This window comes from Colletotrichum abscissum (genome assembly GCF_030869225.1).
Source record: "Colletotrichum abscissum strain IMI 504890 chromosome Unknown Scaffold_48.1, whole genome shotgun sequence".
Classification (NCBI taxonomy): Eukaryota; Fungi; Ascomycota; class Sordariomycetes; order Glomerellales; family Glomerellaceae; genus Colletotrichum; species Colletotrichum abscissum.
This window is the reverse complement of record NW_026850409.1, coordinates 280,288-306,585: the sequence shown is the minus strand read 5'-3', so window position 1 is coordinate 306,585 and position 26,298 is coordinate 280,288. Positions and strand designations below refer to the sequence as shown.

The window sequence follows — 26,298 nt, the reverse complement described above, 5'->3', positions numbered from 1 at the left end:
GAGTTTTTGTGGATCGTCTGAGGTTTCTGTCCCATATTTCCCTCGCGTTCGTCTTGTTTTATGTCGATCTCGGACTTGAGGCCGGTTGCGTGATCGACGTCTGAACCGTCTCTTTTGGTATTCTGGGTCGAGTTTCAAGGTTGGATTGCATACGAGGAGCCGGCGAGATGGACAGTACATGAATTGTATCTTGAATGGCAGTGCCTATCGGGAAATAGTGATCTCAAGCGACTTGGTCTGATTGATTCCAGTGTCTCTAAGATTACGAAAGGCGCGCTCGGTCTCTCAATTGATGGACCAGGTACCTCTCGGTTGCATGTTCTTTTTACCTCGGGCTAAGTTGTAAACAAAGACGTTGGTTTATCGACAATGTGAACATCAAGATTTAGAGTTTGCCCTGCTTTCAGATGACTCCCTGTAGTTGATTGCCTCGAGTCAACACACCTAGTTTCAGTCAAAGACGGCGAGTCAGCAGTCATCACCACCATCTCGGTCTGTAAGTGAATACAATATGACACGAACATGCATAAATACAAAGACATAAGCTCTTGCACAAGATAGAATAGTTACAATCTACTCTTTCTTATAATCTATCAATTGCTGGCATTTGAATATATTAATTCTACTTCAATACTATAGACCGCCATCATGCGCTTCTCAGCTCTAGCCCTCCTTCCATTCTTAGCCACAGCTGCCATTGCTCAACAGAAGGGAGATAAGGGTAGGTTCATAATCCATCATTTCTGAATCTCAATGGCCCAATAAAGGCCAAGAAAGCTGTACTGACCTAGAGTTATCTAGGTGAATGTCGGAATGACGCCGACTGTATCAGATGCGTAAACGGCGTCACGCCACTCATTTGCAAAAGTAGGCACTGCTGCCCCCTTCCGCCAGCCTGACCAGATGGCCTTGAGTTGCTGATGGTTGAATTATCTTGCTAATGCTCCATCGGCCTAGCTGATGCCACCTCAACAACTGGAAAGCGGTGCGGTGTTACGGGCGGGCCTTGTCGTCCTATCAACAAGAGGAGGTGGCAGGAGCGTATGATTTGAAAGAGATTGATTTACGGTACCCAAAGGCGTCGTTATTTGTATCCGTCCGTAGAAACGCGGAGCCAGTGTGCCGCTTGTATAGCTTGCCTCCTTCCTCAACAGGAATGGAGCAACACTTGTTCAGCTAGCCTAATGGCATGGCGGGAGGTAACCGTCGTTGGGAATGAGTTTTGCGACCACAATAGTTCGAAGGCTGGAGGCCAACTCCTCGGGTCGCTCCTCGGGCTACCTGATGACCTTTCATTATTTCATTCTTCCGGCGCGGACGTATAATTTCCCCCGGGTATGCCTAGATGTTGTAGAGGTTTCGTCTATGCGTAATGAAGAAATCGAAGCATCTCTTTCTACCGCGGTTGATATGTTTACGACGGAAGTGTCTTGAGAAGCTCAACTTGACAGGAATCAGCCCCTCTTGTAGGCGTTATCACAGCCCTTATAGTAGGCCATCCTCAACCATCTCGTCACTTGCAGACAAGTCTTTGGCGGGGCGGGCTGGTTCTGGTTCCATTCCGATTATTTGAGTGTATCGGAGGGGCGTGAGTCATCGAGGCTCACATCTACAGAATGAAGCTGAATCCTATCCAGTCTTATTACATCCAACATGGTTGAAGTAGCTGAAAAGTATCTCCTGTCCGGTGATGCTGCCACGCTGCTCTGCAGCCTCCATATCGATCATACTATGAGTCACGACGCCAGTAATGGCATTGGTCAGGGCAGCGGCCAAGGCGGTGGCCGTAGCCTCGACATTTTTGTCCTTGCCCTTCTCGGTCTCCCGGTCCCGGTGATTTCCGATTCAAACCTGGTGAAGTTGGGCGCCTTCATAATGACGAGCCTGTGGTTTGCGCGGACAGTCTCCTTCGGGGCTTGAAGGGTGTCCTGCACAATCTTGGAGACATCTAAAGAAATCCCCTTCTTCTGTGGCTGCTGCGGCGACTTCACAAGTCCTAATGGAAAAGAAACATCAGATTAGGTACTGAACATTACGATTGTGTATTTCCATGACTTACAAATTGGCCGGTGAACGGGCGTGTGGTCAGGTAGTGCTGGCGACGCCTTGTAGAGCGTCTCCAGCGTAAAAGGAGTCTGGGCCAAGCATAATTGCAGACGGGGTTGTAAGTCGCAGGGCCCGGGTACATCTATCTACGTCCTTCTTGCAGGAATTGTTCTGGTTTGCACAGTCAACGCAGCGCAAACCCTTTCCTGTAATTTCGTCAGCAAGAGAGGCGCACAAGCAGCTGCCCGGCACTTACCATGTCGTTCACGACACTCGGGATCTAGTTCGAGGGCTTTGCACCCGACGACGGGGATAGTGGAAGGGGAGGCCTCGAATAGCAGCGACAGCGGCAACCTTCTTTGCCTTGCGTTTCCGGTTGTACATTATTTCCGTAAGTAGAGCTACAAAGATCGATACGAGAGCACGAGGAATGAGGCCAGAGGAGAGAAAGCCGGCTTGCCAAGGCACTGAGATATGCGTGCGAGACCCTGTCGGACCTCCTCAGTCGGTATGATATAGCTGCCACCACCGGCGCCGAGATTCAGACCGGGGAAAGCCTCGAGCGATCGTGGCTATTTTCGCTGAAGCTCTGCATGAATTTCGAAATACGAGTAGTGGAAATCAATTGAGGCAAAACGGGGAAGGGCAGCGCGCGGTAGTGATCTTGTAAAGCCAAGCCGCGACCTCCAGCAAGAGATCGGCTGGTGAGAAAGACCGCCTGTAATGATGGGACGTAGAGGATATGTAGACCCGGGGCCGTCATCGGCGAGGGCCACTAGCCACATCTCGGTGCGATCGATTTCGCCTGGACTGGGTATGCCGTATACTTTGGGTTTTACCTGCCAAGAGACCAAACCTCGACCGCTATCACAGCGGTGACCTGTTTCAGCCGCAAAGTATAAAAGAGGCTAGAGTCGCTTGGATAAGAAAAGAGAGTCGAGGCAAGGTCGTTTAGGATTCTCGCGAGGGAGGCCCCCCCGGCAACAACTACTCTTTTGGTAGTGGCAATACGAGAGGTGATGGTGACGGGACTTCCGGCCTCGAGGACCTCGATGGGACGTAGAAAGATTTGTATATCCTAGCTGGCGGTTCTTATGCCAGAGTCACACCACAATGTACTCTCTATGGCCCGGGGTGTGAGGTATTGCCTGATGTGACGCTCGCGAACAGACTAAGTCAGTAATTGCCAGGGCTATAATGCTCGAGTGTTGACAAGTATTGCCTTTCTCAGAACAGGAGCCACCCGAGTCTTTTACCATATCGATGAGAGAAGCTTTTTAAGCAAATTGTCCTTCAATGGGTGCTATATTAGCTTCAGGTTGGCGGCATTAGTGCCGCTAAGGTAGTTCCTATGGCGTGTTGCTGAAAGACAGATGCATGCCGCATGTGCTCAGGTACCACAGAGCGACCGTACTCTAGCCGGGGGACCCGTGAAAAAGACCGCGGACTCTGCGGGGGCCGACCTCGAAGTACTCCTAAAAAGGGTCGTAGTCTGGCAAGTATAGGAGGAGCGTTTCTCCCAAATCCTAGCAGTTAGGCATTTTCCAGACGCGCTCATTTTCAGGCCAAGCCTTCTGAAAAATATAGTAGAACAGTCTCAGATAAGCGGATAAGTCGCAGATATGGTTAACCACCGGCCTTGCAATAACCAGGGTCAAGTAATCGTAACGCTCCTCCAAGAGGAATACAAACATCGCCGAGAGTTCGTTCTTGACACAGTGGGCCTCGTTAACTATAATGCGATGCCCAAAGGGAACTTTAGTCAGGTGCAAGGTAAATGTACATTGAAGGTGAGAATGGTGTACAGAAGACCCAGACACTGAATAGGAGCTGGATCAGTTATGAATGGCATTCGGTCCCGGGGACATGGTTTATGTGTGAATGGAGCAGTTTTGCGGAAATGAGAGACATGTTGTATGTGTGAGGAAGGGAGAGAAGCTCCAAGGCCAAGGCTGGGGATATAATTGGACTGATGCCCACCACCGCGCTCAGCTATTGTAGAGGGGGTATCACCATAAACAAATCCTCACGACCACCAGACGCCTGGGATCCATAATATTGGTGGGCTTTTTTCCTTGACCGAACATAAACAGAAGCTGTTGGTCTGTAATAAGGGGATATAAATACTTGACAGAATTTATCAATTGCTTCTTCATGTCTCTTTATGACTCTAACTTATCTATGGGTTTGTCCCGAATCGTTCTTGTTCTTTGTCGAATTCAGCTTGTGTGCTCTTGTGATTGCCAGATTGTCCGCAATGCACCTCTACCCAGCAAAGCCAGCAAACCAAGCCCCAACCGATACCACTCAAACACTGGATAACAAAGACCAAACTAAATGAACATGAAAGCATTCCTCCGCACCATTTCTATGATTGATTTATCAGAAGCCATTTCTGGTAAGCGGCTAGTTCACATGCGACGCAGCTCCGTCATGAGCTCCGCTTCACGAGAGGTAGCCTTGATAAGATCCCATTGTAGAGCCACCTTTTCGTCCTGAGATCTGGCAAGTAGAGAGTGCAGAGCCTCGTTCTCAGCACGCAGCTTGTTGACCTCAAGTCGCATCTTCTCAATGGCAGCGCTCTGGTCGTTGTTCTTGGGAGTTGCACCAGAAGCAACGGGGTTTTGCTGAGTTCTAGCAGCAGCCGGAACAGTATCGTATCGAGCTCTAAGAACCGGGTTCTTGGTGACCGGAGTTTTGGCGACCGGAGTCTTCTGGATAATAGTGGCGGAGGGACCGTTGTAGGGAAAGGCTGGGTTTTGCTTGAATGCGCGGGCGAAGTCGCTCTCTCGAACAAAGTCGCTCAATCTGTCGAGGCTGCGAAGAAAGCGCTTGAGCTCTGTGACGGTAGTTGGCTTGCAAGAGTAAGGCTTTTCCTGATGGGCCCAACGTGCGTACAGGATGGTACCTATGACACCACCAATGTCCTTGCCGCAGAAAGGGACGCAGCGAAATGTACCCAGCCGAATGAGCTTCTCCATAGCGAGATCCCAGGCAGATTCACTCACACTGCCAAAGATGGATTCCGGGTTCTCAGCAACCCACAGGGCTAGAGTGATAAGGTCATGGCCGCGATTCGCAATGACGATCTTGCGATCAATGTCGCCTTGCACCGCCTCGTCTTGCTTCTCATAGCGGTCGCAGACAATATTGATGAATGCCATTTCGGTTTTTGGGGTCGGCGTGCCGTTCTCATTCAAACTCTCCTTGAACCTTAGGCCCGGGAAGGTCTTGAGCGATTCGTACCATTGAGGCTTAGCTTCAGACTGAGAGGTCTTGGGGTTGGAGGATTTGTTGGCCATCTTGGGTGTTGATTCTTTCAAGAACGAGTTAGTCCTGCGAATTCACCGAACCTCGAAGCTTGTCGAGTAGTTGTTACCTTAATATTAAGCAACGCTGCTGGAGGAGAAGCAAAGCGTGAAGTGACGCGCTCTCTTTCCGATCCGAGGTGTGCTCAGGAATCGGGATGTGAAAGGAAGAGGAAAGCAGGGCACGACAGCGGTGTCAGAGATGGATGGATTGCAAAGTCAAGTACAGTAAAGATGAGCAAGGCGAAGTGGTGAGTTGACGCGACTTTCCCTGGCCCGGATTGCGGAATTGGAATGAGGAAAGAAGAGACAGGATTGAGATGGAGGGTGAAGAGAAAAGTATAGCGCAAGAAAGGCGGCAGAGATGGAGGATGTGCAATGTAAACAAAAGAGGGGGGGGGGGGGGAAGGGGGTGAGTGTTGGTGAACGTGGCTCGACGCGACGCGACGGTCAGTGTGAATATACGCGGCGGGGGATATAATTCATTGGGAAGGAGCCATACGGTCACCGGATATGGTCTATAAGTCAGAAGATTGCTAAAATTGTCACCCATCGGATGAGGAGATGCCTTTGGCGTAATAGTTGGGACTGCCCACTCCCGACCTCAGCGCTAGGTAATTGACCCCGGTGGCTTTCTATTTTTTTGAGGTCATGAGTTCGATTCATGCATAGTGACTCTTTTTTCTATTCTCGCCCTTTCTTTTTCCACCTACTCGTCTGGCTGTGACATTGTGAGCCTCGACGTAGACCCAGAGATGCCTCCAAGGTAGGGTAGCTGACTTGGGTGCTTCAGTAAACAGATGAACAAGCATTCTTCCCATACTCCACGCGGTTATTATGGAAAAAGACAGACACTCGCTAGTTGGATTCATCCTCGTTACTATAGACGACGAGAGGCAGAAGGGATGAGCTGGTACTTTTGAGCAGCAGACGGCGATGGCCTCGGGCAAGTGTCATTATTACTAGAGCTAGAATCCTTACTAGGACTCTTTTTTCCAGAGCATCTTCCATCCAGAGTACTCATTACAAGTTATTAGAACATCATCAGGTGCAGAAGGATAATCTCATTTAACGGATCGATTCACTAAAGACATGAAACTGCCTCCCAACTCAATCATCCAGTCCCTGCCTCACTCCATCCTCTGCGCTGATATTGGCTCTCTGGAGCCTCCACTTACCAAATACGGCGGCGGGCCTTCTTTGCCTCGTCGAGCTCAGTGCGCAGAGCTTCGTTGACAGTCTCGAGAGTCTCCTGCTCTTCAAGCCGGGCTATGTTGGCGTTTCGGAGAGCAGCCAGCTCCTCGGACCTCGCCTGAGCCGCCTGGAGGGCTTCTTGGGACTTGGCCTGGGAAGCACGGAGCTGAGATTCCAAGTCCTGGATTCTCTTGTTGACGATCTCCTGATTGCTCTGCATGGCCTGCTCCTGCTTGGCTATTATACGTTAGTGAAATGCCTCAGAGCACGACTTCGATCCAGTAGCAACAGGTAACTCACCCGACTCACTCTTGGGATGAGGACGGTACGGCAGACTCATCTTGTTGCCGGAAGAGGCGTTGGAAGAAGAGGCGACGGAAGGCTTATTGGGATGAGGTCGAAGCGGCAGGGAGAATTGGTTATCGGCAGGCGCATTGGGCTCGAAAGAAGTAGAAGCCCTCATCTTGCGTTCGTCGAGAACTGCGATCCACTCGTCGAGGGTGGCGAGGAAAGCCTCAACGACGGGGTTGGGCTCTTCGATGCTGGTATTGTTGGCTCTGAGGTTCTGAATGCGGGCGCGAATGATTCGGTCAACGACGAAAGTGACCGAATCAATTCCGAGCTCACTGGAGTCCTCCCACTCACGGGAAGGGCCAGAATCCTCAGCAAGGCGGGTGAGGGCAGCGCCGTACAATGTGCTGAAGTTCGCATGTTTGCCGGAGATGTACAGATTGATGATGGCGCGGAAGAGAACATTGCCGCGATTGGCAATGTAGTGCTGACGAAGAGCAATGTGGTCCCTTCCATGGACAGAATCGTTGTGGCTGAACAGCTTTAGGTAGGCGGCATTGACTCTGCGGTTGAATAGAGGAGCATCGCCTTCAATGTAGAAGTCGAGGCCTGGAAAGTCCAGGATCGCCTTTACCCAAGGGCGATTATTGGGGGGCATTCTGCTTCTTTGTGGTGGTAGCTGATGATGTTGTTTTTCTTGCTACCAACCGTCTTGTGTGGGAGTGAGAAGAAGGAGAAGGAAAAGAAAAAGGGCAAAGGCGGAGGAGTGGAAGTCTTCGATGCTAGGAGAAAGTCGGTCGCTTCCTTCCCAGTTTGTGACAGTTAGGATTATTAGAAATTTCTTCGCGTGGGCGGCTGGAAGTTAACGTTCTTCCCTGGTGAGAGAACCTTGGACGAACTTCAAGTGGGCCGCAAGAATACGACGATATCAAAGATGAAGGAAAACATATTTCATTGCCTCATAGACATCGCGAGGTGAATTCCGCCAAAACTAGAATCAACAAGGGGATTCGAACTCATGACCTCCAAAAATAGAAAGCCACCGGGGTCAATTACCTAGCGCTGAGGTCGGGAGTGAGCAGTCCCAACTATTACGCCAAAGGCATCTCCACATCCGATGGGTGACAGATGAGAGGAATAGTTCTCACATATAGGCTCGAAGCGAGATTCCTGAGGCTTCATTCGCAGCCCACAAATCTATTCGCGTCTTCAAAACCGGCAGGTATTACCCTACTTTTCTTCAGTAGTCGGAAAGTCAATTTTACGGCCCACTTTAACCTCCTGCTACATAACGACGCATTCATTCATACAGATTTTCATGCCTCTATTTTGCCTTGAGAGAGAAGGACCACCGTCAGCTCTGATGTCATATCTCGCAAATACTAGTTCTACAGCGTATTTGCAGCCCAAAGCCATGATAACAGATCATGAAACAAAGAAAAACCTAATGAGGGTGCCAAATAGACCATGATGGCGTGAATCGTTGAAGCTGATAGATCAGAGATGTGGAGGAAAGGCGGGTGGGTGATACGACGAAGAAATATGTGGAAAGAGCGAGTTAATATAGAGACGGAACTCGAGGCCGCCCTTGGAAGCCATCGTCAGGGCTTGAGAGGATATTCATGAGAAATCAACGTTTTGCTCAATAGTTGACAGGGCCTACGGGGCAAGCTACGTTCTCAACCCACGAGCTTCCTTTGACCTAGAAACTGAAAGTCTATCTCATAGAAAAATGAGAGTCTGAAGGAGGGATTGAACCCCGGACTCCAAAAATAGAAGCCACCGGGGTCAATTACCTAGCGTTGAGGTCGGGAGTGGGCAGTCCCAACTATTGCGCCAAAGCATCTCCGCGTCCGATGGGTGACAGATGGAGAGCAAAAGTTGTACATATGGCCTTGCGGCGACACAGTGTATCCACGAATACTGGCAGTGAAGGGAGGATAACAGTTCTATCGCATGCTGACAGATATTCCCCAGCTAATATTTTCCTCTGATCGAAACCCTTCATGCAGGCATGAACCTTGTGCTGCCCTCGCTTTGTTAGACGTGATGACTTTGATAAGACGCCTTATTTCGAGCACCGGTTCGCTATCTACCTTACCTTAGTATGATACCTCGGCATGCCTGATTACTCGCCTGGAGCTCTCTCTTGGATGGATGGTGGGTCGTCTGGAGGAGAAGGTTTGCGGATGCGATTATGTAATGACCCCTGTTTCCACAATGTTATTCCAACTACATCCCTCCGCGTTGTGACAATTCCTTCGCTGTCTCCAACTCAGGAAAGTTTTCTTTGATTGGGTTCTTATTTACGAAAAAATCCGGTTTAAAAGAAAATTGCTCTGTTTACTACCAGGAATCACCGTTCACGGTGCCGAGATGTGTGTCCCTGTCCCGCCAAGGCCATGCCCAGACTTCCAAGTCTCCCCTCACCACTCATTTTCCGTCCTGATTCTCGCACATCTCGAGGCAAATGATGCACTAAGACGTGGGATTGGAACCAAGACCACCACCATTGTCATGACACCTTCGATAAGATGCTTGGCAGTGCGGGGAAGCTGGCTTGCAGCGTTTGGTCTGCGAATGGGGCACAAGATGAAAGTGAGGGAGGTGTTTTCCTACGTTCTTTTCTGCGAAGCCTAAAAGTTCTATAAAGTTTCTCCATTTCCCGTTGAATTGCCTTGAAATCCGGCTCTCTTGGAATCCAAGCTTAAGCTGACTGTCAAAGATTTGCCATCGCCGTCTCGTGAACCTTCTCGGCCACTCCCGCCGCCATGAAACTCTCTTTTGTGAACCGAAAGGCTGAGCCAGATGCCAAAGATCCCACTTTTGTCCCGACGGAAGTTGAAGAGGCTCTCAAAGTTGCTCCTGAGGTTCGAGATTATGCTGGCGCGCATGCGAAGTATGACCCAACCGAGATCGCCCTGGTGCGTCGTCTTGACTGGATGATCATGCCTATACTATGGTAAGAAGGCCTTTCCACCCGGAGTTGAATATCTACTGAAGAAACTTCAAGGTTCATGTACTGGCTCAATTACTTAGTGAGAATGCTCCAACTGCAAACCTCTCAGCATACATATCTGACCTGCGTTCAAGGACCGCAACGCCATTGCCCTAGCCAGACTCAACACCCTCGAAGAAGACCTCAATCTCACCTCGACAGAATACCAAACATGCGTCTCGATACTCTTTGTCGGATACGTCATCGTCGGTATCCCCGCAAACATGGTCGTGACGCGAGTCCGCCCAAGCCTGTGGATGAGCTCCTGCATGGCCGTCTGGGCCATCATTAGTGCCCTCACGGCAGTCAGCCAGAATTACACGGGCTTACTGCTCACTCGCTTCTTCCTCGGCATCACCGAAGCGCCTTACTATCCAGGTGCGCTATACGTGCTCGCTACGTTCTACACGCGTAAGGAGTTGGCGACGAGAATATCGATTCTGTATACTGGGAATATCCTAGCGACGGCCTTTGCTGGCCTGATTGCCCTGGGAATATTCCAGATGCACGGAATGGTTCATGTCCTCCCCTTGATGTCCGGCGCGGACGTTGACGAGGGATCAGGCCGGTATCGCGGGCTGGAGATGGCTTTTCATCATCCAGGGCGTAGTCACCCTCGTCATCGCCATAATAGCCTTCTTCATCCTCCCCGATGAACCTCTCACGACACGATGGCTCAGTCCTGAAGAACGTATTCTAGCCAACGAACGAATTCTTCAAGACACTGTGGGTAACACTGGCCAGACGACAACCTGGTCTGGTCTCCTTGAGGCTGCCAAAGACCCCAAGGTATGGCTCTTCACTGTAATGCAACACTGTCATCTTGGCGCCAACGGGTTCAAGAACTTCTTTCCGACCGCGGTTGAGACTTTGGGTTTTGATGAGACGATTACGCTAGTCCTCACTTGTCCTCCGTATCTTATTGCGGGAATAATATCGATTGCTTGGTCCTGGTCCTCTGGGAGGTTCAATGAACGTACTTGGTCAGTTTAAAACCAGCTGTCAGATTCGAGTGACGTACATGTTGATCATAAACAAAGGCACATCACCATCGCAAAATCAATTGCAGTATTCGGCTTCATTCTCGGCTGCGCTACCCTGAATACGGGTGCTAGATACTGTAAGCGACCGTCCCTTGCAAGGTATCTAGAGGATGCTAACATCTCAGTCTCAATGGTCGTCTTCTCGGTAGGCACATATGCAGTGAACTCGATTATACTGGGTTGGGTCTCGGCGACTTGCTCTCAGACGAAAGAGAAGAAGGCATCTTCGCTCGCAATAGTCAACTGTATCGCCGTCGCATCCTTCATCTGGACACCCTACATGTGGCCCAAGTCCGACGAGCCTCGGTACGTCATGGCGATGTCTTCGAGCGCAGCGCTTAGCGTTGCGACTGCCATGGGCGCGTGGGCGATGCGGTTCTGGCTCAAGAACGAGAACAGGAAGATTCGGCAATCCGAGAACGAAAACGTTCTATTCTATGCGTACTAAGGGTTGGATGATAGGAGAGACATGCAGGACGCTTCGCACAAAGACGTTGATTATTTCCGTCACATTCCTTTCAGCCTAGACACTCAATGACATAGCAATCCCTGAAGTACCCCTTCCCATTGTAATCCCCAAACGCAGCGACGGGATGCCTGTTCACCAATTGCCACATCTCACAGTCTTCCTCGACTCCATCGATGGTCATCCTGATTGCTCTGCCCTTCCGTCTTTCCCTAAGCTCAAGCTCCAACGCTGATTTCAAGTAGACCCACGCAACAATGTCAGGACCAGTGAGACCTGAAGAAATTAGTCTTGGAAGCAGATAGTCGAGAACGGTGGTGATAAAGTTTGTGCCCTCGGACAAGCCTGCAGCCATCCTGAGCAGGACATCCACCCGAAGAACAGTGAATTGCTGCCGCTGTTGCATGTTCATGCCACAAACAATACCAAGAACGACCTTGGCGAGTGCATCTGTGCCCGAAGACTGCACAGACGGGTCGAACAGAGACCGCAGGTAGCTGCACGTCATCCTACACACGAGATAAATCACGTACTCGAGAGCTTTTCTCGTGTCACCGAAACGGTAAGTGACAAAGGTCTCAAAAGTAGCGCCACTGATCAGATCCGAATCCGCCCCAAGATTGACGACCGGCATATCGTGGTCGCAGAGTCCCTTGTGCCAGTTATCCAGCCGATGCGAAAACACATCGCACTGCCGCAATATCGTGTCAGGTGTGAGGTTCTCCTTGTGAAAGTCCTTCAGGCGCACATTACGGCGATCCGATTCCCGGCCGAGGACAGACATAAGCCACAGTGCAACTTTCTCTGAAGCGCTATCGCCGTCTGCGGTCGTATCTTGGCTAAATGTAGCCTCCATCGCGTAGCGTGCATGAAGGCCATGTAGCCTGAATAATATATCACGAATTGCGAGCTGTGGGTCTAGTAGACTCGAGACATCGTAATTGTCTACAACATTGCACGTCGCTCGCGTCGGCAACATCATGAAACGAACATCGTAGCGAAGCATCCGCCAGGCTTTGAAGAGGTCGGGGATGGACGACGCGGCAAAGTCGAGCTTGGATGCGATGGCGTCCAGCCCGGTAGCGTGATTCCTGATGCCAAGGGCTGTGCCGGCTTCCAGCTCGTGGTAGGCAAGCAGTAAAGCGGCGCCCGCGAGCTCCTCGCCGCGGTAGTTTTCCACGTTCTGAAGTTGAGCTTGGAGGCCTTTGACCGCTGTGTCATAGTAGATCCAGACGCTGCTGTCGTCGCATACTCGACGGAGCACGAGCGGGTCGATGGGAAGAGGTTGCGTCAGCTTAATGTTGCTGGCGGACAGAGCTAGGACCGCTGATCGGAAACAGCTACTCTGGCGGAAGAGATTCGGAAAGGAGAGAGCAACTGGTATCAAAGGAAGGACGTTCCTGTCGAAGTGCTGAATAAGGACCTCTTCTAGAGGTATTGATAGCTGGCAGTCTGCCGTCGGTTCGCCTAGGGGAGATGAAGTGGACGTGGAAGACCCCGGAGACGAACGGTCGGTGACGAGGAACTCGTCCCACCCAGTCGTCAAAGCTAGGCTCGGGGCTTCCGCTACCGGTGCCGAGCTGTTTGGTACTCCACTTGCCAGCATCAACCGGTTGGCAGAATTTTCGAACGTAGTAGGTTGCTCTATTCCGCTCGAGGTATCCCTTGGTCTGGCTACCTCCTGTTGTTGTTGAGGCGGATCTTGAATCGCGGAAGAAGCACCAGATGTGTCGAAAAGTGACCACGGTAAGGTGAAGGACCCAGCGAGCCAGCCCTCAGCGTTCGTCGCGTGCCATGGAGACATAGGTGCCAGAATCGGAGCTGTCAACGTATCATCTCTCGCCGGCATTTCTGTAATGTTTTCCGGCGTTGATGACTCCCGAGCGACAGGGGACGGCTCCCCGATTGACCCAATACGGCGTCGTTTCCTTCGCTCATCCTCAAGACGTAGAGCGGCCCATCTAGCTTCCTCAAACTTCCTCGAAGACTCGGCTGCTCGAGTGGTGACGTCTCTGAAGGTCACGGGACGCTCGTAGCCGCTGCACTTTACTCCTTTCTTCACGCAAGCGAGGCATTCCGGGCGTGTCTCGTCACACTGTTTACGAGTCAGTTGGAAGGTACTTTTACAAGACGGGGAACATGGCGAAGAAAGTAGAATGTCACCGTGGGAAGTACGACCTTTCTTCTTTTCTTTTTGCAATTTTGACAACCCGTTCGCTTGCGGACAATGTCAGTCTTTTTGGGGCGGGTAGAGTGGGATTCCATGGGTGGCGCCGAGCCGGGAAAGACACCGTGAAAGCCGAGCTTTCAGCGGCAGGCAGACGGGACTGATGGTTGTTGAAATCGCTTAGGTGTTCATTAGAAGACAGTAGATGCACTGCGACGTCCTTGAGTCCTGCGAAACATGCAGATATGACCAAGGGCCCGCGAGAAATGCCAAGAATATCCAGTGATGCCCGCCAGAGGGCAGTGGAAGTAAGGTGAAGAGCAGTAACAGACGTGGGCCCAGATCGAGCGGATAAGCGAGCGAAAGGAGCCTTCCCTATTTTGGTCGGCGGGTGCGCCGCTAAGCCTGTTATGGCTGTGCGGAACGGCGCAACGGACAAGTCTCCACCCGTTCCGCACCGGCGTTCGGCGATAAAGTCGCTAGTCGCTAGGAGATCATGCGCGCTTACCTCACCCAGTCTAAGAATATGAAGTAATACCTCTACGCCAGAAATCACTGATTCCAGGTCATTGGTACATTATGTCCACCTCAACTTTCTAAAGTGAACCAATGGGGTGTCAGTACCTAGGGACACGTAAAGAGGAGGCACTTCTTTCACAAAGTTGGTGTGCAACAAGCGTGACTCTATAGATATAAGAGTTGCATTGAAATTGCGCAAACACTCACGCTTGGTCTAGGTAGTCTGGTCATTTGAACATGAAAGAACTTTTGTAAAACCCCAATTATTCTGACAAGGGTACTAAGTAAGAAGTCATAGAGATGAAGCTTAGCCATTTTATTGCTTTGCGTAAGTGTTGTAGCCCCATCTTTTAGCGGCTAACTGGAACCCGCCTCCCCCAATGCAAGTTGCTGAAACTGCCTCCAGATCGCAAAGGCATTGGCCACAACATCATCCGTCTGCGCGGAATCCGACTTAATCTCGTCCCCGACGATACGCTCTGAATCGGAACCAGGTGAAGGCGGCAGCTGGATCCTACCATGCTGAGCCATCACCATCGCTGCCGTCTCCCCCTTCTCATTCAGCAAATTCTGAGCCGCCCCGGCCTGGATCAATGCGTCAAAAATTGCGTTCGCGTTTCGTACCCGCTTCTCTGCCTCCGCCGGAGCACTAATTATCGAGCCGAGGAAGCCGTTTATAGTTTCGTGGCCAAAGAAGTTGTTGGTTCCGATAGCCCAGCCTACCGTAAATCCCTGCTCCTCGTCAACATCCCACGCCAGGAGGTCGTCCGTTTCCCCGATGGGCAAAGGGCTTGCTATTGAGAGCGTGTAGGCGACGTGTAAAGGCGTCTCCCCATCGGAATTGGGGTGATTGACGGGGGCTCTGCAGCGGATGAGAAACTCAATGATCTGTCGGCTCTCTTGAAGGACTCCTGGGATCATTTTCACTCGGCCCATGGTGTCTGCGAGGAGGCTGAGCTCCTCTTCGAACGATCCAAAGACTTTCTGAAGAACTTTGAACACCTGATGGAGTTCCGACGGTCGAGATATTTCCAAGGCAGCCATGAATAACAACCTGCGGTCGCGGCCGCTGGGGTCTGACTCTGCTCTCTTGGCGATTAGTGCTTTCAGCTTTGCGCTCTGTAGGGACACCCTTTCGGGCTCGGTCATATTCGTGGGATACAATCTCGCTACCGACGAGGACAAGCCGAGCATGACGACGTAGCTTTTGTCTCCTGGCCTCACACCCGACGCGTTGAATGGATCTGCTCCGGCGTCGAGGAGAAGCTGGAACATTTCGGTGGATGCGTAGTAGATGAGGCTGTCCACCACCAGGTTGATTCTGGTTCCTGTTGGCTGGAGGCGCGTACCCTCAGGTGTCCACCCCGCCCACTCGATGTATTCGTGGTTGACGTCGAACCCGTGGTCTAGCAGGAGGCGAAATATCTGCAAGCTGACCTCTAGATCCTCCGGCTTGTGCTCCAGGAGGAAGATTCTTATCGCTTCGTGTAGACAAGTCGCTTCGCCGGTGTCATTGGGCGGGTACACCGTCGACGCCCCGTGCTCTAGCAAAAGCTCAACGGCATCCCGGTCCAGGTTCCATATGGCGGCCTCGAGCGGTGATTTGTGATCTAGAAAGACGTGCAAGGTGTCCTCCTGTTCGCACTGGCAAAAGCCGATCCGCTGTGTCGCCGGACGTGCCCCGTCGACATGAGCGCCAGCTTCCAACAGTCGCCGGAGGCCTCTGACATCTGTGCCTCTCTCGACATGCCAGAGAAGCAACGGTTCTGTGCGCATGAATCTGTCCTTGTCGATGGGAATGTTCGGGGCAAGCTCTAAGAGTGTCTCGATCATGGCACTGCTGCTCGCCAGGTGCAGGACACTGATGTGGTGATCAACATCCGCTGGCATGCCACGGAACGCAAAGACCTGCAGCAGCGGCTTTTCCAAATCTGCGCCGTACTTGTGAAGGAGTCTGACGGTTTCGACCTGGTCTTCTAAGATGGCGTGGGCCAGGACGGAGTAGTTTATCCAGATCTTGTGCGTATCGCACGCGGGACGATACAGGCGCTCAATCACGAGCGCAGCCAGACCCTGCCTTCTAATGGCAACGTTTGACGGCGCTTGAAGCATCAGATTGTTGACTGGGAAGTCAAAGTCGGCCGGGCAGGCAAGCAAAGACCTTGAACAGGCAAACTTAGCTTCGTAGCCGAGTTGTAAGAGTTCCTCGACCCGGTCTACTTCATTTCTGATAATGGCTGCTAGCATCGCGGTGTATGTTTGCGATGCTAAATCGCGGTGCAGCAGGAGACTTCGCTCAAATGACGTTGCAAAGCGTTTCTGAGTGAGGGTGAGTTGGAAAATGTCGCGGGGCGTGAGGTATTCGCATATGCCATGCATGATGTCTTCAGCGAGAGTGGATAGTGAGGCCATGGTACACGATGGACTTATGGGAGCATTCGGCTCCTTCTTCTCAACGAACAGTGATAAAGGGATGTAAAGAAGTGCAAATCTGTTTGAGAGATAGTTCCTTCAGGCTGAAGAAATATAAAGAGGACGATACTATCCGCGACTGGAACATGACGTTTAAGCGAGAAAGCCCTTGCAGGGCGGACAGCTCGGATGCCGGCATATCCAAGGAATGCAGCGAAGAGCGGCCAAGGGCCTGGCAGCAAGGGAATGAAATGGAAGAGAGTCGCCTTGGCAGCTGAAATGCAACTTGGGTAATAACCTCAAGTCACAAGGCAGACTAGGCAGACTTGACAGCTTGGCTACTTACCCCATGGGGGCTATGGGAGCCCGGATCAGGAGATCGCAACGTCGAATCAATTCAACTCGGGGTTTGGAAGGGGTTTTGGCATCGCGGAACCGCTCCGCTCCGCACTACTCCGCGCGCTGTTTAAAGCTTCCTCCCACCGGCTGCATCCAACTCAAGAATTTGAAACAGCGATATCAGGAGCTGTTTAAGACGATCAGGGCAATGGCATCTTCGCATTCACCCTTTTTTTACCCTACCTATTTCTTTCCTTTTTGTCTTTAGTCCTCATGATGCACCTCAAGCGGGATGCTTCAGATCTGTGAATCCACTCTGTCCCATAACCAGGACCCACGAACCTTGGCCGCCGATCTTCGCTTATGATTTCCACTGATTGGTTGGTCCAGTTCTCCGCCAAGTCAATTCCGACATCAGGTTATGATGGAAGAAGATCACTCACAAGTTCCGCGAGTGATTAATGAGATAAAAAGTGTTGCGAGGCAGTTTTCTTCCACCACGTCGCATCAGCTGGCCGTCGGAGTTGACTCCGACTCTCAATCAGGGTATCAAGACCAATATGCAAAACGTCACATCGACTACACGTGCATCGGCTCTGAACTGGGAAAATTCCTCAACTGCTTCGATCTGGATTTAAGAGTGCAGAGGTTCTTCCGCGGCAACGCTAGACCCAAATCACGTCTCATAGATCCTGAAACTGCTCTACGGGGAGCAATCGGTACGGTTTTGGTACATTGCAAGAGGCTTGAACGCTCAGGTAATTGGCCAGCATAACCATTTGAGGCCAAAATGCCTTCAAAAGCTGACAGATTTCCTCAAGAATCGATCGGAAAGTCGAGGAAGTAACCGGTCACGCTGTACACATGAATTAGCAAAGATGTGGTGTAATTAAAACCATGTGACTGAACGCCACTGCTCGCAAAAGCCATATTCCCCTCGGCTCCATGCCGAGGCCCATCGCCCGAAAATGCCCCACTTCCCCGTTCCAGCTCGCCGGCCAAAGTGGAGTGTCACACCGGCCCTCCGATGGTAGTATCGCGAAAAAAACACGTCAGGAAAGCCAACCACGCCCGACCACAGGAAGGAGTCGAAGGAGCCCGATGGCCGGGTGCTAGTGCAAGGTACTTTTTCCCCGCGTGTCCTCGATGTAACATCTCATCTACAAGCGGCTAATCCTCCTGGGTTTTAGCTTCGTTACTCGAAGAAAATTGCATCGCGAATTTAGGCAGCAGACATGTTGCTGTGCCGCAAGGCACCACGGCACAGCAAACAAATGGTCAGCCAGTAATTAAAGTGGTGAAACTTGAAGGAAGAAATAAGGAAATTTTGCTTGGCGTTTGCTTTGCCGCATGGTGAAAATTCGCGAACTTGGACTATTTAAATGGATATGGCGTCCCTCGTTGTCCCAAGTCTTTCTTGTGAGTTTCTCAGAAGTTGAGCATTTTCAAAAAGAAAGTGTACTGCCAGAAAGGAGTCGCTACAACCAACCGAGAGATCGGCATCGAAGACAAGACTAGGTCCTCTATTCAACCTCGCTCAACCATGCATCTGCTCAAACTCATCTCCCTCACAACGGCCATGGCGCCAACAGCCTTCGCCCAACTCTGGTTCGGCACCACCCTCCCGACCTCGACCGCCGCCGACGAATACCTCTCCCAACACGTCAAGTCCGTCCCGAGCACCATCACCGGCGCCGTAGCAACCTCCCTCGCGACCGCGCTGTACAGCGTCGACCAAAAGTACTTCAACGACAAGGAGTGGACGACGGTCTACTCCCACATGTGGTCCGCCGCCGCCAAGGCCACCGACGCGCCTGACGTCGTCGCCTCGATGGCGGTCAACGGGTATAGCCTGGACACCCAGCAGGAGGCCAAGTGGTGGAAGGATAACGTGCCGGACAAGGACGACAAGTGGGTTTCGTCGTATGTTTCGGAGTGGCAGAAGGCGTGGCAGGATAATACGGCGGCGACGAAGACTTCAAAGGGCGGCGCTGCTGTGGCGAGGTGTACTGGGATGGCTATGGCTGGTGTTGCTGCTGGTGTGGCTGCTGGAGTTATGGTCGCGATGTGAGAGGCGGAGTATTGTCAGTTGTTCGAGTCCTTGGCTTTGTCGTCCAGACTACGCTGTCTGCGATGCAAATTCAGTGGGTTTAATGTGGGACTGAATAGTGCGACATCTTACCTTTCTTCGTATCTCTCAATGAAGCGATCAAGTTCGTCCACATTCTTCTCGATCTTCTTCAGATGAATTGCCCTCCTAGTCTTGGCGCCCCAAGACTCTGAAGTCTCGACCTCAAGTAAAACTTCCAAACCATTGCTATCGATTTCTGCGCACGAAATCTTGTGCTCCAATGAGTGAATGTCTGACTTGCTGGCGTCGAGCTTCCGCTCTAAGCCCTTCCGGATCTTGACCAACTTCTTGCGCTTCTTCTCGGCATTATCGAGCGTCTTTTCGAATGAAGACATTCTTTGGCTCAGTAACTCGTACTGGTTTTGGAGTTTGTTGATGTCGGCTGTGATATCTTTCTCCTCTTGAGTCTGTGGTAGAACAGATGAAGCATTGTCGCTCGGGGGTGTGGCAGACGGGGTCGGGACTCCCTCGTCATTCTGCTGTACAGTTGCTTGTACTATGTCTTCCAAGACTTCTGAAATGACTGTGTATGCTGATTTGCCAAGATCCTCGACTATGTTGGTCAGCACCATCGTCTCAGATTTGTCGATCTCTGTCGCTAAGCGGCAGGGAACAGAGAGGCTGTAACCGGCGTGACGAGAAGAAAATAAGAGCAAAGGGCAAGTAGTCTTCTTTTCTCATCATCGAGCTAAGTGAAATATGCGGGCGGTGGAGCGAGTCGAGATTAGTGGGACCTGTCAAAACGAAGGTTCAAGATGAATACGGATGTCCAAAAGGGTCACCACGAACTTATCTTCAATCAGTCAGGTACGAACCGGAAGTACAATTTCTAAATGTAGGGGATCTTACCAGAATTGCCATGCGACCTATAGTTTGTCAAAAAAAAAAAAAAAAAGAACCAGAAAGCAGCGCTTATGCTATCCAGGTGACCACAACGGGAACAAGTCGTTGTCGTGATAGCATCATTCGCCTGTTCAAGGACCGCCATCACGTGACCGCAACGAAAGACGACAAGGTTAGCCAACAAAACTGTTCCTTCGAATCATTTTCTCACCTACAGCGCCCTCGTGAAATCACAAATGGGTGCTATTTCAGCAATGTGACTTTCCACAGTAAGTTATCAGACGAAACGCTATTAGCAAGAGAAGACCCGTAGGAATGGAGGCATTAGTGGAGTGATACTTGATCTAGTAAAAGCAAGTGACATTTCGATACCCAAAATAGGCAATCTAGGACTAGATGTATCTACAATCTGCAAACTCTTTCCCATCTACTTCCGTGGCCCTTAGTCAATTCTGTCAAGTACGCTCCAGCATACAAGCTACATTTACCAGCAAAGTCATAACCCTTCCGACAACATCCGTGTGCCAGGGCGTATACAAGACCATTAGTATTAACCTGTTCATCGAAGTTTAGACCTTGGCGTGCTCAGGGGCAAGCTCAGTTCCACCGCTGTGCGCCGAGTCAACAGGCAGAGAAGGGTGAATAGCCTTCTCCATATCGTCATCCTGTCCAGGATTGGCAGTCTGGTACTCGAGCCACTTGAACAAGGCATAAACCAAGAAGGACAGAAGAGCACCAGCGAATGGGCCAATCCAGTAGATCCAGTGGTAGTTTACGAAACCGACAATGACAGCAGGACCAAATGACCGAGCAGGGTTGATTGAGGTGCCAGTCCAATTGGTAGCCGTGATGTGGGCAATGAAGACGGAGATGCCGACGCCGATGGGCGCAAGGAACGTCGCGCGGTGCTTCTCGACAGCGAGGAAGTAGACCGTCAAGACGAGCTGGGCCGTCAGAAGCATCTCGATGAAGAAGCCCTGGGGCACGGTGGCGCCGCCGCCCAGGGTGTTGGCGACGCGGAGAGGGCCGGGGAGGACTCCGTATACCACGGCAGCGGCAGCGATACTAGCGAGCAGCTGGGCGGGTACGATGCAGAGACCTCGGAGCGGCTTGACTGCTCCGACGAGAACGAGACCGAGGGTGACCTGTTATGAGATTGTTATTCAGCGTTTGAAGTAGAAAGGGTTGGGGGTTAAGATGAACTGGGTCGGAAACATACCGCAGGGTTGAACATGCCACCGCTGACGCGGTAGAAGATCCATACATTGGCGGTGATGGCTGTGCCGAAGGCGGCGGCGATGTAGAGCAAGCTGTCAGGAGAGAGTGTGGCCGCTGGGTCGTCGGGGTTGTTGGTGACGATGGCGGTCTGGGCTCCGAGGAAGGAGAGGAGGAGGAACATGAATGTTCCGCAGAACTCACCCAGTACGATGACTAGGAGGTTGCGCTGGGGCAGGGAGAAGGGGTAGCCTCGCTGTCCCGCGGGAGGATGGGTGGCGTGCACCGCATCGATTGCCTGCTTCACAGGCGTGTGATGGGTGTTGGAGGCTGACATCTTGTAAGTGATGGTTGAAAGAAGTCGTCTAGGTTAGGAGAAAGAGACTGTGAGATGATGGTGAGACGGTGTTGTTCGATGGCTTGGGTGATAGAGGATTCTTGTGAGAGCCCAAGCCATCTATAAATACGTATCATGATGAGAAACGAATGGCTGGTTTCTAGAAGTGAGGCGGTCGTCAAGCTTGCTCGTCATCCAAGCTTTCTGCTGTGGCTCTCCGGCAAAAGCGAATATTCCCACGATCAGATGCATCGCCGTGGACCAGGTTCTTCCAGTTGGGCACCAAGTGGTAGGGACAGCGTCAGTACAACGACGAGGAGGTTGGAGTACACGAGTGCAATACTGAGGTCGGCACGAGGGGTGTTGTACCACGCAGACCCGAGGATCTGTACCCTCATATCGACGACCACAAGGTCCCAATCGAGAGGGGTGTACTTGCAAATCTGGTGATGAACCATACGAATTGTCCTGTCACTGTTGCCTGGGCACCAATCGCCATGCTGTACCATTACGTGCTGCCGTGCTCATCTTCTCGAACGACTTCAAAATGTCAGGTCGCTCACCGTGTTGGGCCTCAATCTGTGTGTTCCGCTGGTTCGGTCGTGATCTTTACCCAGCCTCTCCCTGTTCTAATGGGTCCGTTGCCACGATGTTGGGCTCGACGCTGTGTGTCTCGCCTCACGTTATGGAGTTGACTCTTGAGATCGAATGAGTCCTCTGTCAATTGTATATCACCAGCATGGTCAAGGATAGAAGCAGTTGATCACGAAAGCGGAAGGAGATGTGAGATGTCCGATACTTCGCATTGGTTTACTTTGCCTATGGAAAGCCAAGTACCATCCCGCTTCTACAGTATGTTCAGATAACAGTCTATCGAGGCCGGGCATCATACTGTATTCCTCTATCCCTATACGCACGTACTTGGAGGCAGAAGCCTCAGCTGGCGTTTCTCCGCGATCGCTCTCTGATGTCCGATCTGTCTCTGTCTCTGATGCCAAGTCCATGCGGGCACAGGCGACGTGCACCGTTTTGTCTAGGCCAAAGCTTTCGGGACCCTGACCATGTAAAGCTCCTCCGGTATTGGGCTCGAATCTGTATGTCTTGCTATCACAGCGATGATCTTTACAGAGAGCTTGACCTGTCTGACGGAAAAGGTGCTCCGATGTCAGACCTGTACTATGCATCTTGCCGCCAAAACTGGGGGTACAGAGAAAACGGCCGGTTTCACCAAAGTCCTCTTCTCCAGGAAGTCTCGGGCTGTCACGCCGAGTTCCTCAAAAGAAACGAGAAACCCATGTCAAATAGAATAATCCATCTTTAGGCTTGAGATCTTGCTAGGGCCGAACCTCTCTTTCTCGGAGCCGATGCCAAAGGCAAGACTGGCGTTCTAGCCCCCCACTTTCCGCCACAGTCAACGCCGGCGTCAGTTAATGTGCAATGATGATTACAATGGTGATAGAAACAAAGCAGTTGTCATTACCGGCATGCTTGGCCCAGAGTGTCTTGCCATCGTACGTTTCCCGGTTGGCATCATCGCGTCCTGATTGGCAGATCCCCCCGATGTCATGCTTCAGTTTGCATCTCCCGCTAGCGCACGTCGATGCGGACGTGATTCGCCAGCGTGAATGCACAGCGGCATCACCATCTAAGGTTGACAAACAGAACGCAGCATTAGGGTTCGCCTGAACTTCTTGCCTTTCGTCTGAACTGGTGGCCCGACTTTTCCCTGGAGAGACACATCATGTTTGCCAATGGCGGCAGGTTTTTGCGCATGTCGTGCCGCAAACTCTTCGTTGTTTGTCCCACAGAATCTAGACGATTGCGCATCCTGCAATCTTGCACGGTCTCTGGTACTTGTGGCATCCACGTGAGCTGTGTAGCACAAACAAGCTCTCCTCGCAGCCTTGGTGAACGATTAGCTGCTGATGTCACGGACTCCTTCTCATAACCAAATGGAGCATGCAGAACGGGGGAAAAAAGCACAGAAGAAGAACCACAAAAACGACCCACCTCTCTCCAAAATTCCTCCGCTGCAGCGTTCTTATTTTGAGAGAACAAAGTCATACTGCCCTTTCATTATTGGTCGGAATCCCCTCTCGCTCTTTACCTCCTGCATGTGCGGGGGTTTCAAGTATGGCCCATGAACCCCATGGTCGCCTGGCCGTGAAGGGCCACGAGGGGCGGACGAATGAAGGTGGTTGCGCAACAACGGTGGAGCGTGGGATCGCGGGTCAAAGTCTGGATTGATCGACATGCGGGCCGGTCCTAAGCGCTAAGGGCAGTTGGGACATGATCTGCGGTGGAAACGTGAATGATCTGCGGGCTGGTGGCCAGCCTCTTGGACACCACCATGTATTTTTATATTTTGCCTGATGATTTGATCATAGTGTGGATTTCTGATTGTCTCATCTGGAGCACCGAAAACTGTCATCGCTAGAATTGCTCCTCTAAAAGCCGCACATAGTAGGCAAGGAGACCAGAAGGCAAACTTTCCAGAAGTTGACTTCACCTTGGAAGCTAGAAATACTACTCGCGACTTAGCCCCGGCGTCGGGGTGCCAGCTGCAAGACTTAATGGCTCTACGGGGCAGGCGAGTGACTAAACTTCAGCAGATGCTATTCATGAGCCAATGAGTATGTTATTGCCTTTAAAGAGCCTCTAGACCAGGCCGCGACTGATCCTCTTCTCAACGGGAAAGTCTTGCGCCACGAACGAAGGAGGCGGGGACGGTAAGACATCGAGTGAGACACGAAGCGGAGACCGAGGCGTCAAGCCGCAGAACGTCGCAGGCTTGACCGAAGACTCGGGCGAGCTGCCCAAAGTGTTGGGGGCCGGAACTCCTCCAAGCTGAAGACAGAGATCCGCGTCTCTCGGCTGTTGAAAATGAAGGCGGGGCAGTGGAGTTACTACGACGCAATGTGTCCAGAAGTAAGAATTACAATGCCCACTCTTCAAGACCTAGAAATCTCTCGTTCCACCGTGGCAATTTGATGGCTTAGGCTTCTGCGTCAAGCAGGCTTTAACCATGTGGTAGGAGTTGGGTTGCAGATGCAGTGTGTATGATCGATTATTGATGAAAAGGTTGGGTCAATGACGAAACAGAAAGCAGTTGAAGCCGTAGTGTGATGCGGGACGGACGGGATGTCCTGGTCTCAGGCGGGGTGGCGCTCACCATCGAGGTCGATCGTTTCGAGACAATAAGGCTGGACTCGATAGAGTGAGCAACGGCATACGCGGGATGGCTAGCCGCAACATAGCAGCCGTCATAAAGCGCTCTGGTCAGGCAGCACCCATTCTGATGCGTTGATGATTAACTCCATCAGTCTTTCAATAGCCAAGGCCATTTTACAGGCGATAAACAGCGTAGTTGATACGGTAGAGAGTGATACTCGAGTAGGCCTGGACTCCGATACATGGCCATAGGGACAGGTATCAAGAAGCAGTATGTTCAATTCCTAGGGCTTTGAAGCTTACATGAGCAAATAGACAAATGAGCTCAAGGCTGGTGGCCCTGACATCTTATCCTACAGAAAGTTCTCTGCCCAGAATCCTCGACTTTGGTTGTTCAGCATTGAGATCCAACCACTCGATATCACCAGATATCAGCCCTCAAACTTAATCCAGCAAGTCCACCACTTCACCGAAAGCAAAGCCATTTGATCTCTTCTCAGTGCTTCCTCCAGGTCTGTTCATCGCAACCCGTTGCTGCGACGCCTCACATAGGTCACTGAGCTCTTTGTTGAGTCTGCGAAGCTCAGAGTTCTCCGCTTCCAAATCCTCAACTTCCTTTGTGATGGACTTGTTCTCCTGTCCCACCTGGCGATTTCGGTCCATTGTCACCCTGTTGAGTGCGAACAGGTCTGCTTCTTCCTTGCGTATCTGTGCTTTCATCTGTTTGAGCTTGATCTTGTACTCACTCTCGCCCTCGCGCTTTCCCTTGTCGTAGGCTTCCGAGTAGGTCTCCTCCAATTCCGATCTGAAATGAGCACGGTATCCTGCCTTGAAGTGACGCCTAGCGAGTGCGATGCTGTTCTTTTTGCCACGAACTGTCTGTTGAATATATTCATCTGTTGCCGCGAGGAGTTCGTCCTTGGAGGAGGTCTTGGCTTTGACAGCGGTACCATTGAGTTCCATGATATCTTCCTATGCACACATGGCTAGATGCAGCTGGTGAACCGCCTTGCTCTCGGCACTGGTGGTGTAAGGCTCCTGGATAAGTGTGCGAGACATGCCGGGGTTCTTGTCTCTGAAAGATACCCAAGCCGAGTAGAATCGGTAGAGAATGTTGTCGAACTTGACAAAATCAAAAATGGGAGCCGCTTGGAAGGTGCTGTCGTCAGACAGAAGCTTCTTCACTTCCTTCCAGAATGCCGCATCACGAGTGGTGCAGCCAGAGCTCTCGAGACACTGAGCAGCAGCATGGATGATGGCAGCAAGACGAGAAGCAGTCATGGTCAAGCAAGGATCGGCTGTAGGAAGTGCGAAATCGAGGTGAAGGAGCTTGAGAGCATCCCACTCGGCTTCAGCAACGGGGCCGCAAGCAAAGCCTCGGAAGTCGAATCCGGTCTGGCGGAGGCAAACGTCAATGACTTTCAGCTGGTGAGTTGAGAAGCGCTCGGCAGGCGGCGAAGCAATGGCAGGCACGTTCGGCCCCGAATTGGCTTTCCTTCCCTTATACGTGGGAGGCATCTAGATCTCGTTAGCAATGTGCGCCTCTCGCTACCTCCCATAACGATGGAACAAATACATAAAACATCTGGGTTCAAGTTTCATGGATAGTAAATGATGCGTAGATAGACCCGGGCCAGTAAGACTCTGGGGCACGGGCCAGGGGATAAGAAAGGCGCGCTTGAAGCACTACTCACCTTAAAGGACGAGCAAGGAGATTCCCATATATGAACGTATATATGAGGATTTCGGTGCTATTCCAGTCCCTGATATCGATATTGCCAAAGCCAGGTGGGAGGGGGAAGCAAAACTTGTGTTGAG

General features: G+C 51.5%; 11 protein-coding genes across 11 annotated transcripts; 4 read left to right on the top strand and 7 right to left on the bottom strand.

Moving 5' to 3' along the window:
- Nucleotides 1–648: 648 nt before the first annotated feature.
- Nucleotides 649–1,052, top strand: CABS01_13875 (uncharacterized protein; the record flags this gene model as incomplete). Its single annotated transcript, XM_060547217.1, has 3 exons — nucleotides 649–721; nucleotides 802–867; nucleotides 958–1,052. The coding sequence occupies 3 exons, from the start codon at nucleotides 649–651 to the stop codon at nucleotides 1,050–1,052; spliced, it is 234 nt and encodes a 77-aa protein (XP_060394560.1).
- A 577-nt stretch (nucleotides 1,053–1,629) lies between these two features.
- On the bottom strand, nucleotides 1,630–2,809 carry CABS01_13874 (uncharacterized protein; the record flags this gene model as incomplete). The annotated part of the gene is made up of 5 exons (XM_060547216.1): nucleotides 1,630–1,729; nucleotides 1,852–1,996; nucleotides 2,303–2,400; nucleotides 2,464–2,618; nucleotides 2,684–2,809. 5 exons carry the CDS (start codon nucleotides 2,807–2,809, stop codon nucleotides 1,630–1,632), a joined length of 624 nt encoding a protein of 207 aa, XP_060394559.1.
- Nucleotides 2,810–4,457: 1,648 nt separating this feature from the next.
- Nucleotides 4,458–5,348, bottom strand: CABS01_13873 (uncharacterized protein; the record flags this gene model as incomplete). The annotated part of the gene is made up of 1 exon (XM_060547215.1): nucleotides 4,458–5,348. One exon carries the CDS (start codon nucleotides 5,346–5,348, stop codon nucleotides 4,458–4,460), a length of 891 nt encoding a protein of 296 aa, XP_060394558.1.
- A 1,180-nt stretch (nucleotides 5,349–6,528) lies between these two features.
- Nucleotides 6,529–7,497, bottom strand: CABS01_13872 (uncharacterized protein; the record flags this gene model as incomplete). Its single annotated transcript, XM_060547214.1, has 2 exons — nucleotides 6,529–6,785; nucleotides 6,858–7,497. The coding sequence occupies 2 exons, from the start codon at nucleotides 7,495–7,497 to the stop codon at nucleotides 6,529–6,531; spliced, it is 897 nt and encodes a 298-aa protein (XP_060394557.1).
- A 2,113-nt stretch (nucleotides 7,498–9,610) lies between these two features.
- CABS01_13871 (major facilitator superfamily transporter) lies at nucleotides 9,611–11,328 on the top strand (the record flags this gene model as incomplete). Its single annotated transcript, XM_060547213.1, has 6 exons — nucleotides 9,611–9,801; nucleotides 9,853–9,877; nucleotides 9,933–10,352; nucleotides 10,402–10,820; nucleotides 10,878–10,957; nucleotides 11,006–11,328. The coding sequence occupies 6 exons, from the start codon at nucleotides 9,611–9,613 to the stop codon at nucleotides 11,326–11,328; spliced, it is 1,458 nt and encodes a 485-aa protein (XP_060394556.1).
- Nucleotides 11,329–11,398: 70 nt separating this feature from the next.
- CABS01_13870 (uncharacterized protein) lies at nucleotides 11,399–16,444 on the bottom strand (the record flags this gene model as incomplete). Its single annotated transcript, XM_060547212.1, has 4 exons — nucleotides 11,399–13,441; nucleotides 13,638–14,031; nucleotides 14,240–14,255; nucleotides 14,551–16,444. 4 exons carry the CDS (start codon nucleotides 16,442–16,444, stop codon nucleotides 11,399–11,401), a joined length of 4,347 nt encoding a protein of 1,448 aa, XP_060394555.1.
- Nucleotides 16,445–17,810: 1,366 nt separating this feature from the next.
- CABS01_13869 (uncharacterized protein) lies at nucleotides 17,811–18,076 on the top strand (the record flags this gene model as incomplete). Its single annotated transcript, XM_060547211.1, has 2 exons — nucleotides 17,811–17,905; nucleotides 17,974–18,076. The coding sequence occupies 2 exons, from the start codon at nucleotides 17,811–17,813 to the stop codon at nucleotides 18,074–18,076; spliced, it is 198 nt and encodes a 65-aa protein (XP_060394554.1).
- Nucleotides 18,077–18,326: 250 nt separating this feature from the next.
- On the top strand, nucleotides 18,327–18,854 carry CABS01_13868 (uncharacterized protein; the record flags this gene model as incomplete). The annotated part of the gene is made up of 1 exon (XM_060547210.1): nucleotides 18,327–18,854. The coding sequence occupies one exon, from the start codon at nucleotides 18,327–18,329 to the stop codon at nucleotides 18,852–18,854; it is 528 nt and encodes a 175-aa protein (XP_060394553.1).
- Nucleotides 18,855–18,868: 14 nt separating this feature from the next.
- On the bottom strand, nucleotides 18,869–19,486 carry CABS01_13867 (uncharacterized protein; the record flags this gene model as incomplete). The annotated part of the gene is made up of 2 exons (XM_060547209.1): nucleotides 18,869–18,911; nucleotides 18,966–19,486. The coding sequence occupies 2 exons, from the start codon at nucleotides 19,484–19,486 to the stop codon at nucleotides 18,869–18,871; spliced, it is 564 nt and encodes a 187-aa protein (XP_060394552.1).
- An 840-nt stretch (nucleotides 19,487–20,326) lies between these two features.
- CABS01_13866 (uncharacterized protein) lies at nucleotides 20,327–21,309 on the bottom strand (the record flags this gene model as incomplete). The annotated part of the gene is made up of 2 exons (XM_060547208.1): nucleotides 20,327–20,902; nucleotides 20,977–21,309. The coding sequence occupies 2 exons, from the start codon at nucleotides 21,307–21,309 to the stop codon at nucleotides 20,327–20,329; spliced, it is 909 nt and encodes a 302-aa protein (XP_060394551.1).
- A 3,615-nt stretch (nucleotides 21,310–24,924) lies between these two features.
- Nucleotides 24,925–26,065, bottom strand: CABS01_13865 (uncharacterized protein; the record flags this gene model as incomplete). Its single annotated transcript, XM_060547207.1, has 3 exons — nucleotides 24,925–25,452; nucleotides 25,486–25,998; nucleotides 26,057–26,065. 3 exons carry the CDS (start codon nucleotides 26,063–26,065, stop codon nucleotides 24,925–24,927), a joined length of 1,050 nt encoding a protein of 349 aa, XP_060394550.1.
- Between the last annotated feature and the right edge of the window lie 233 nt (nucleotides 26,066–26,298).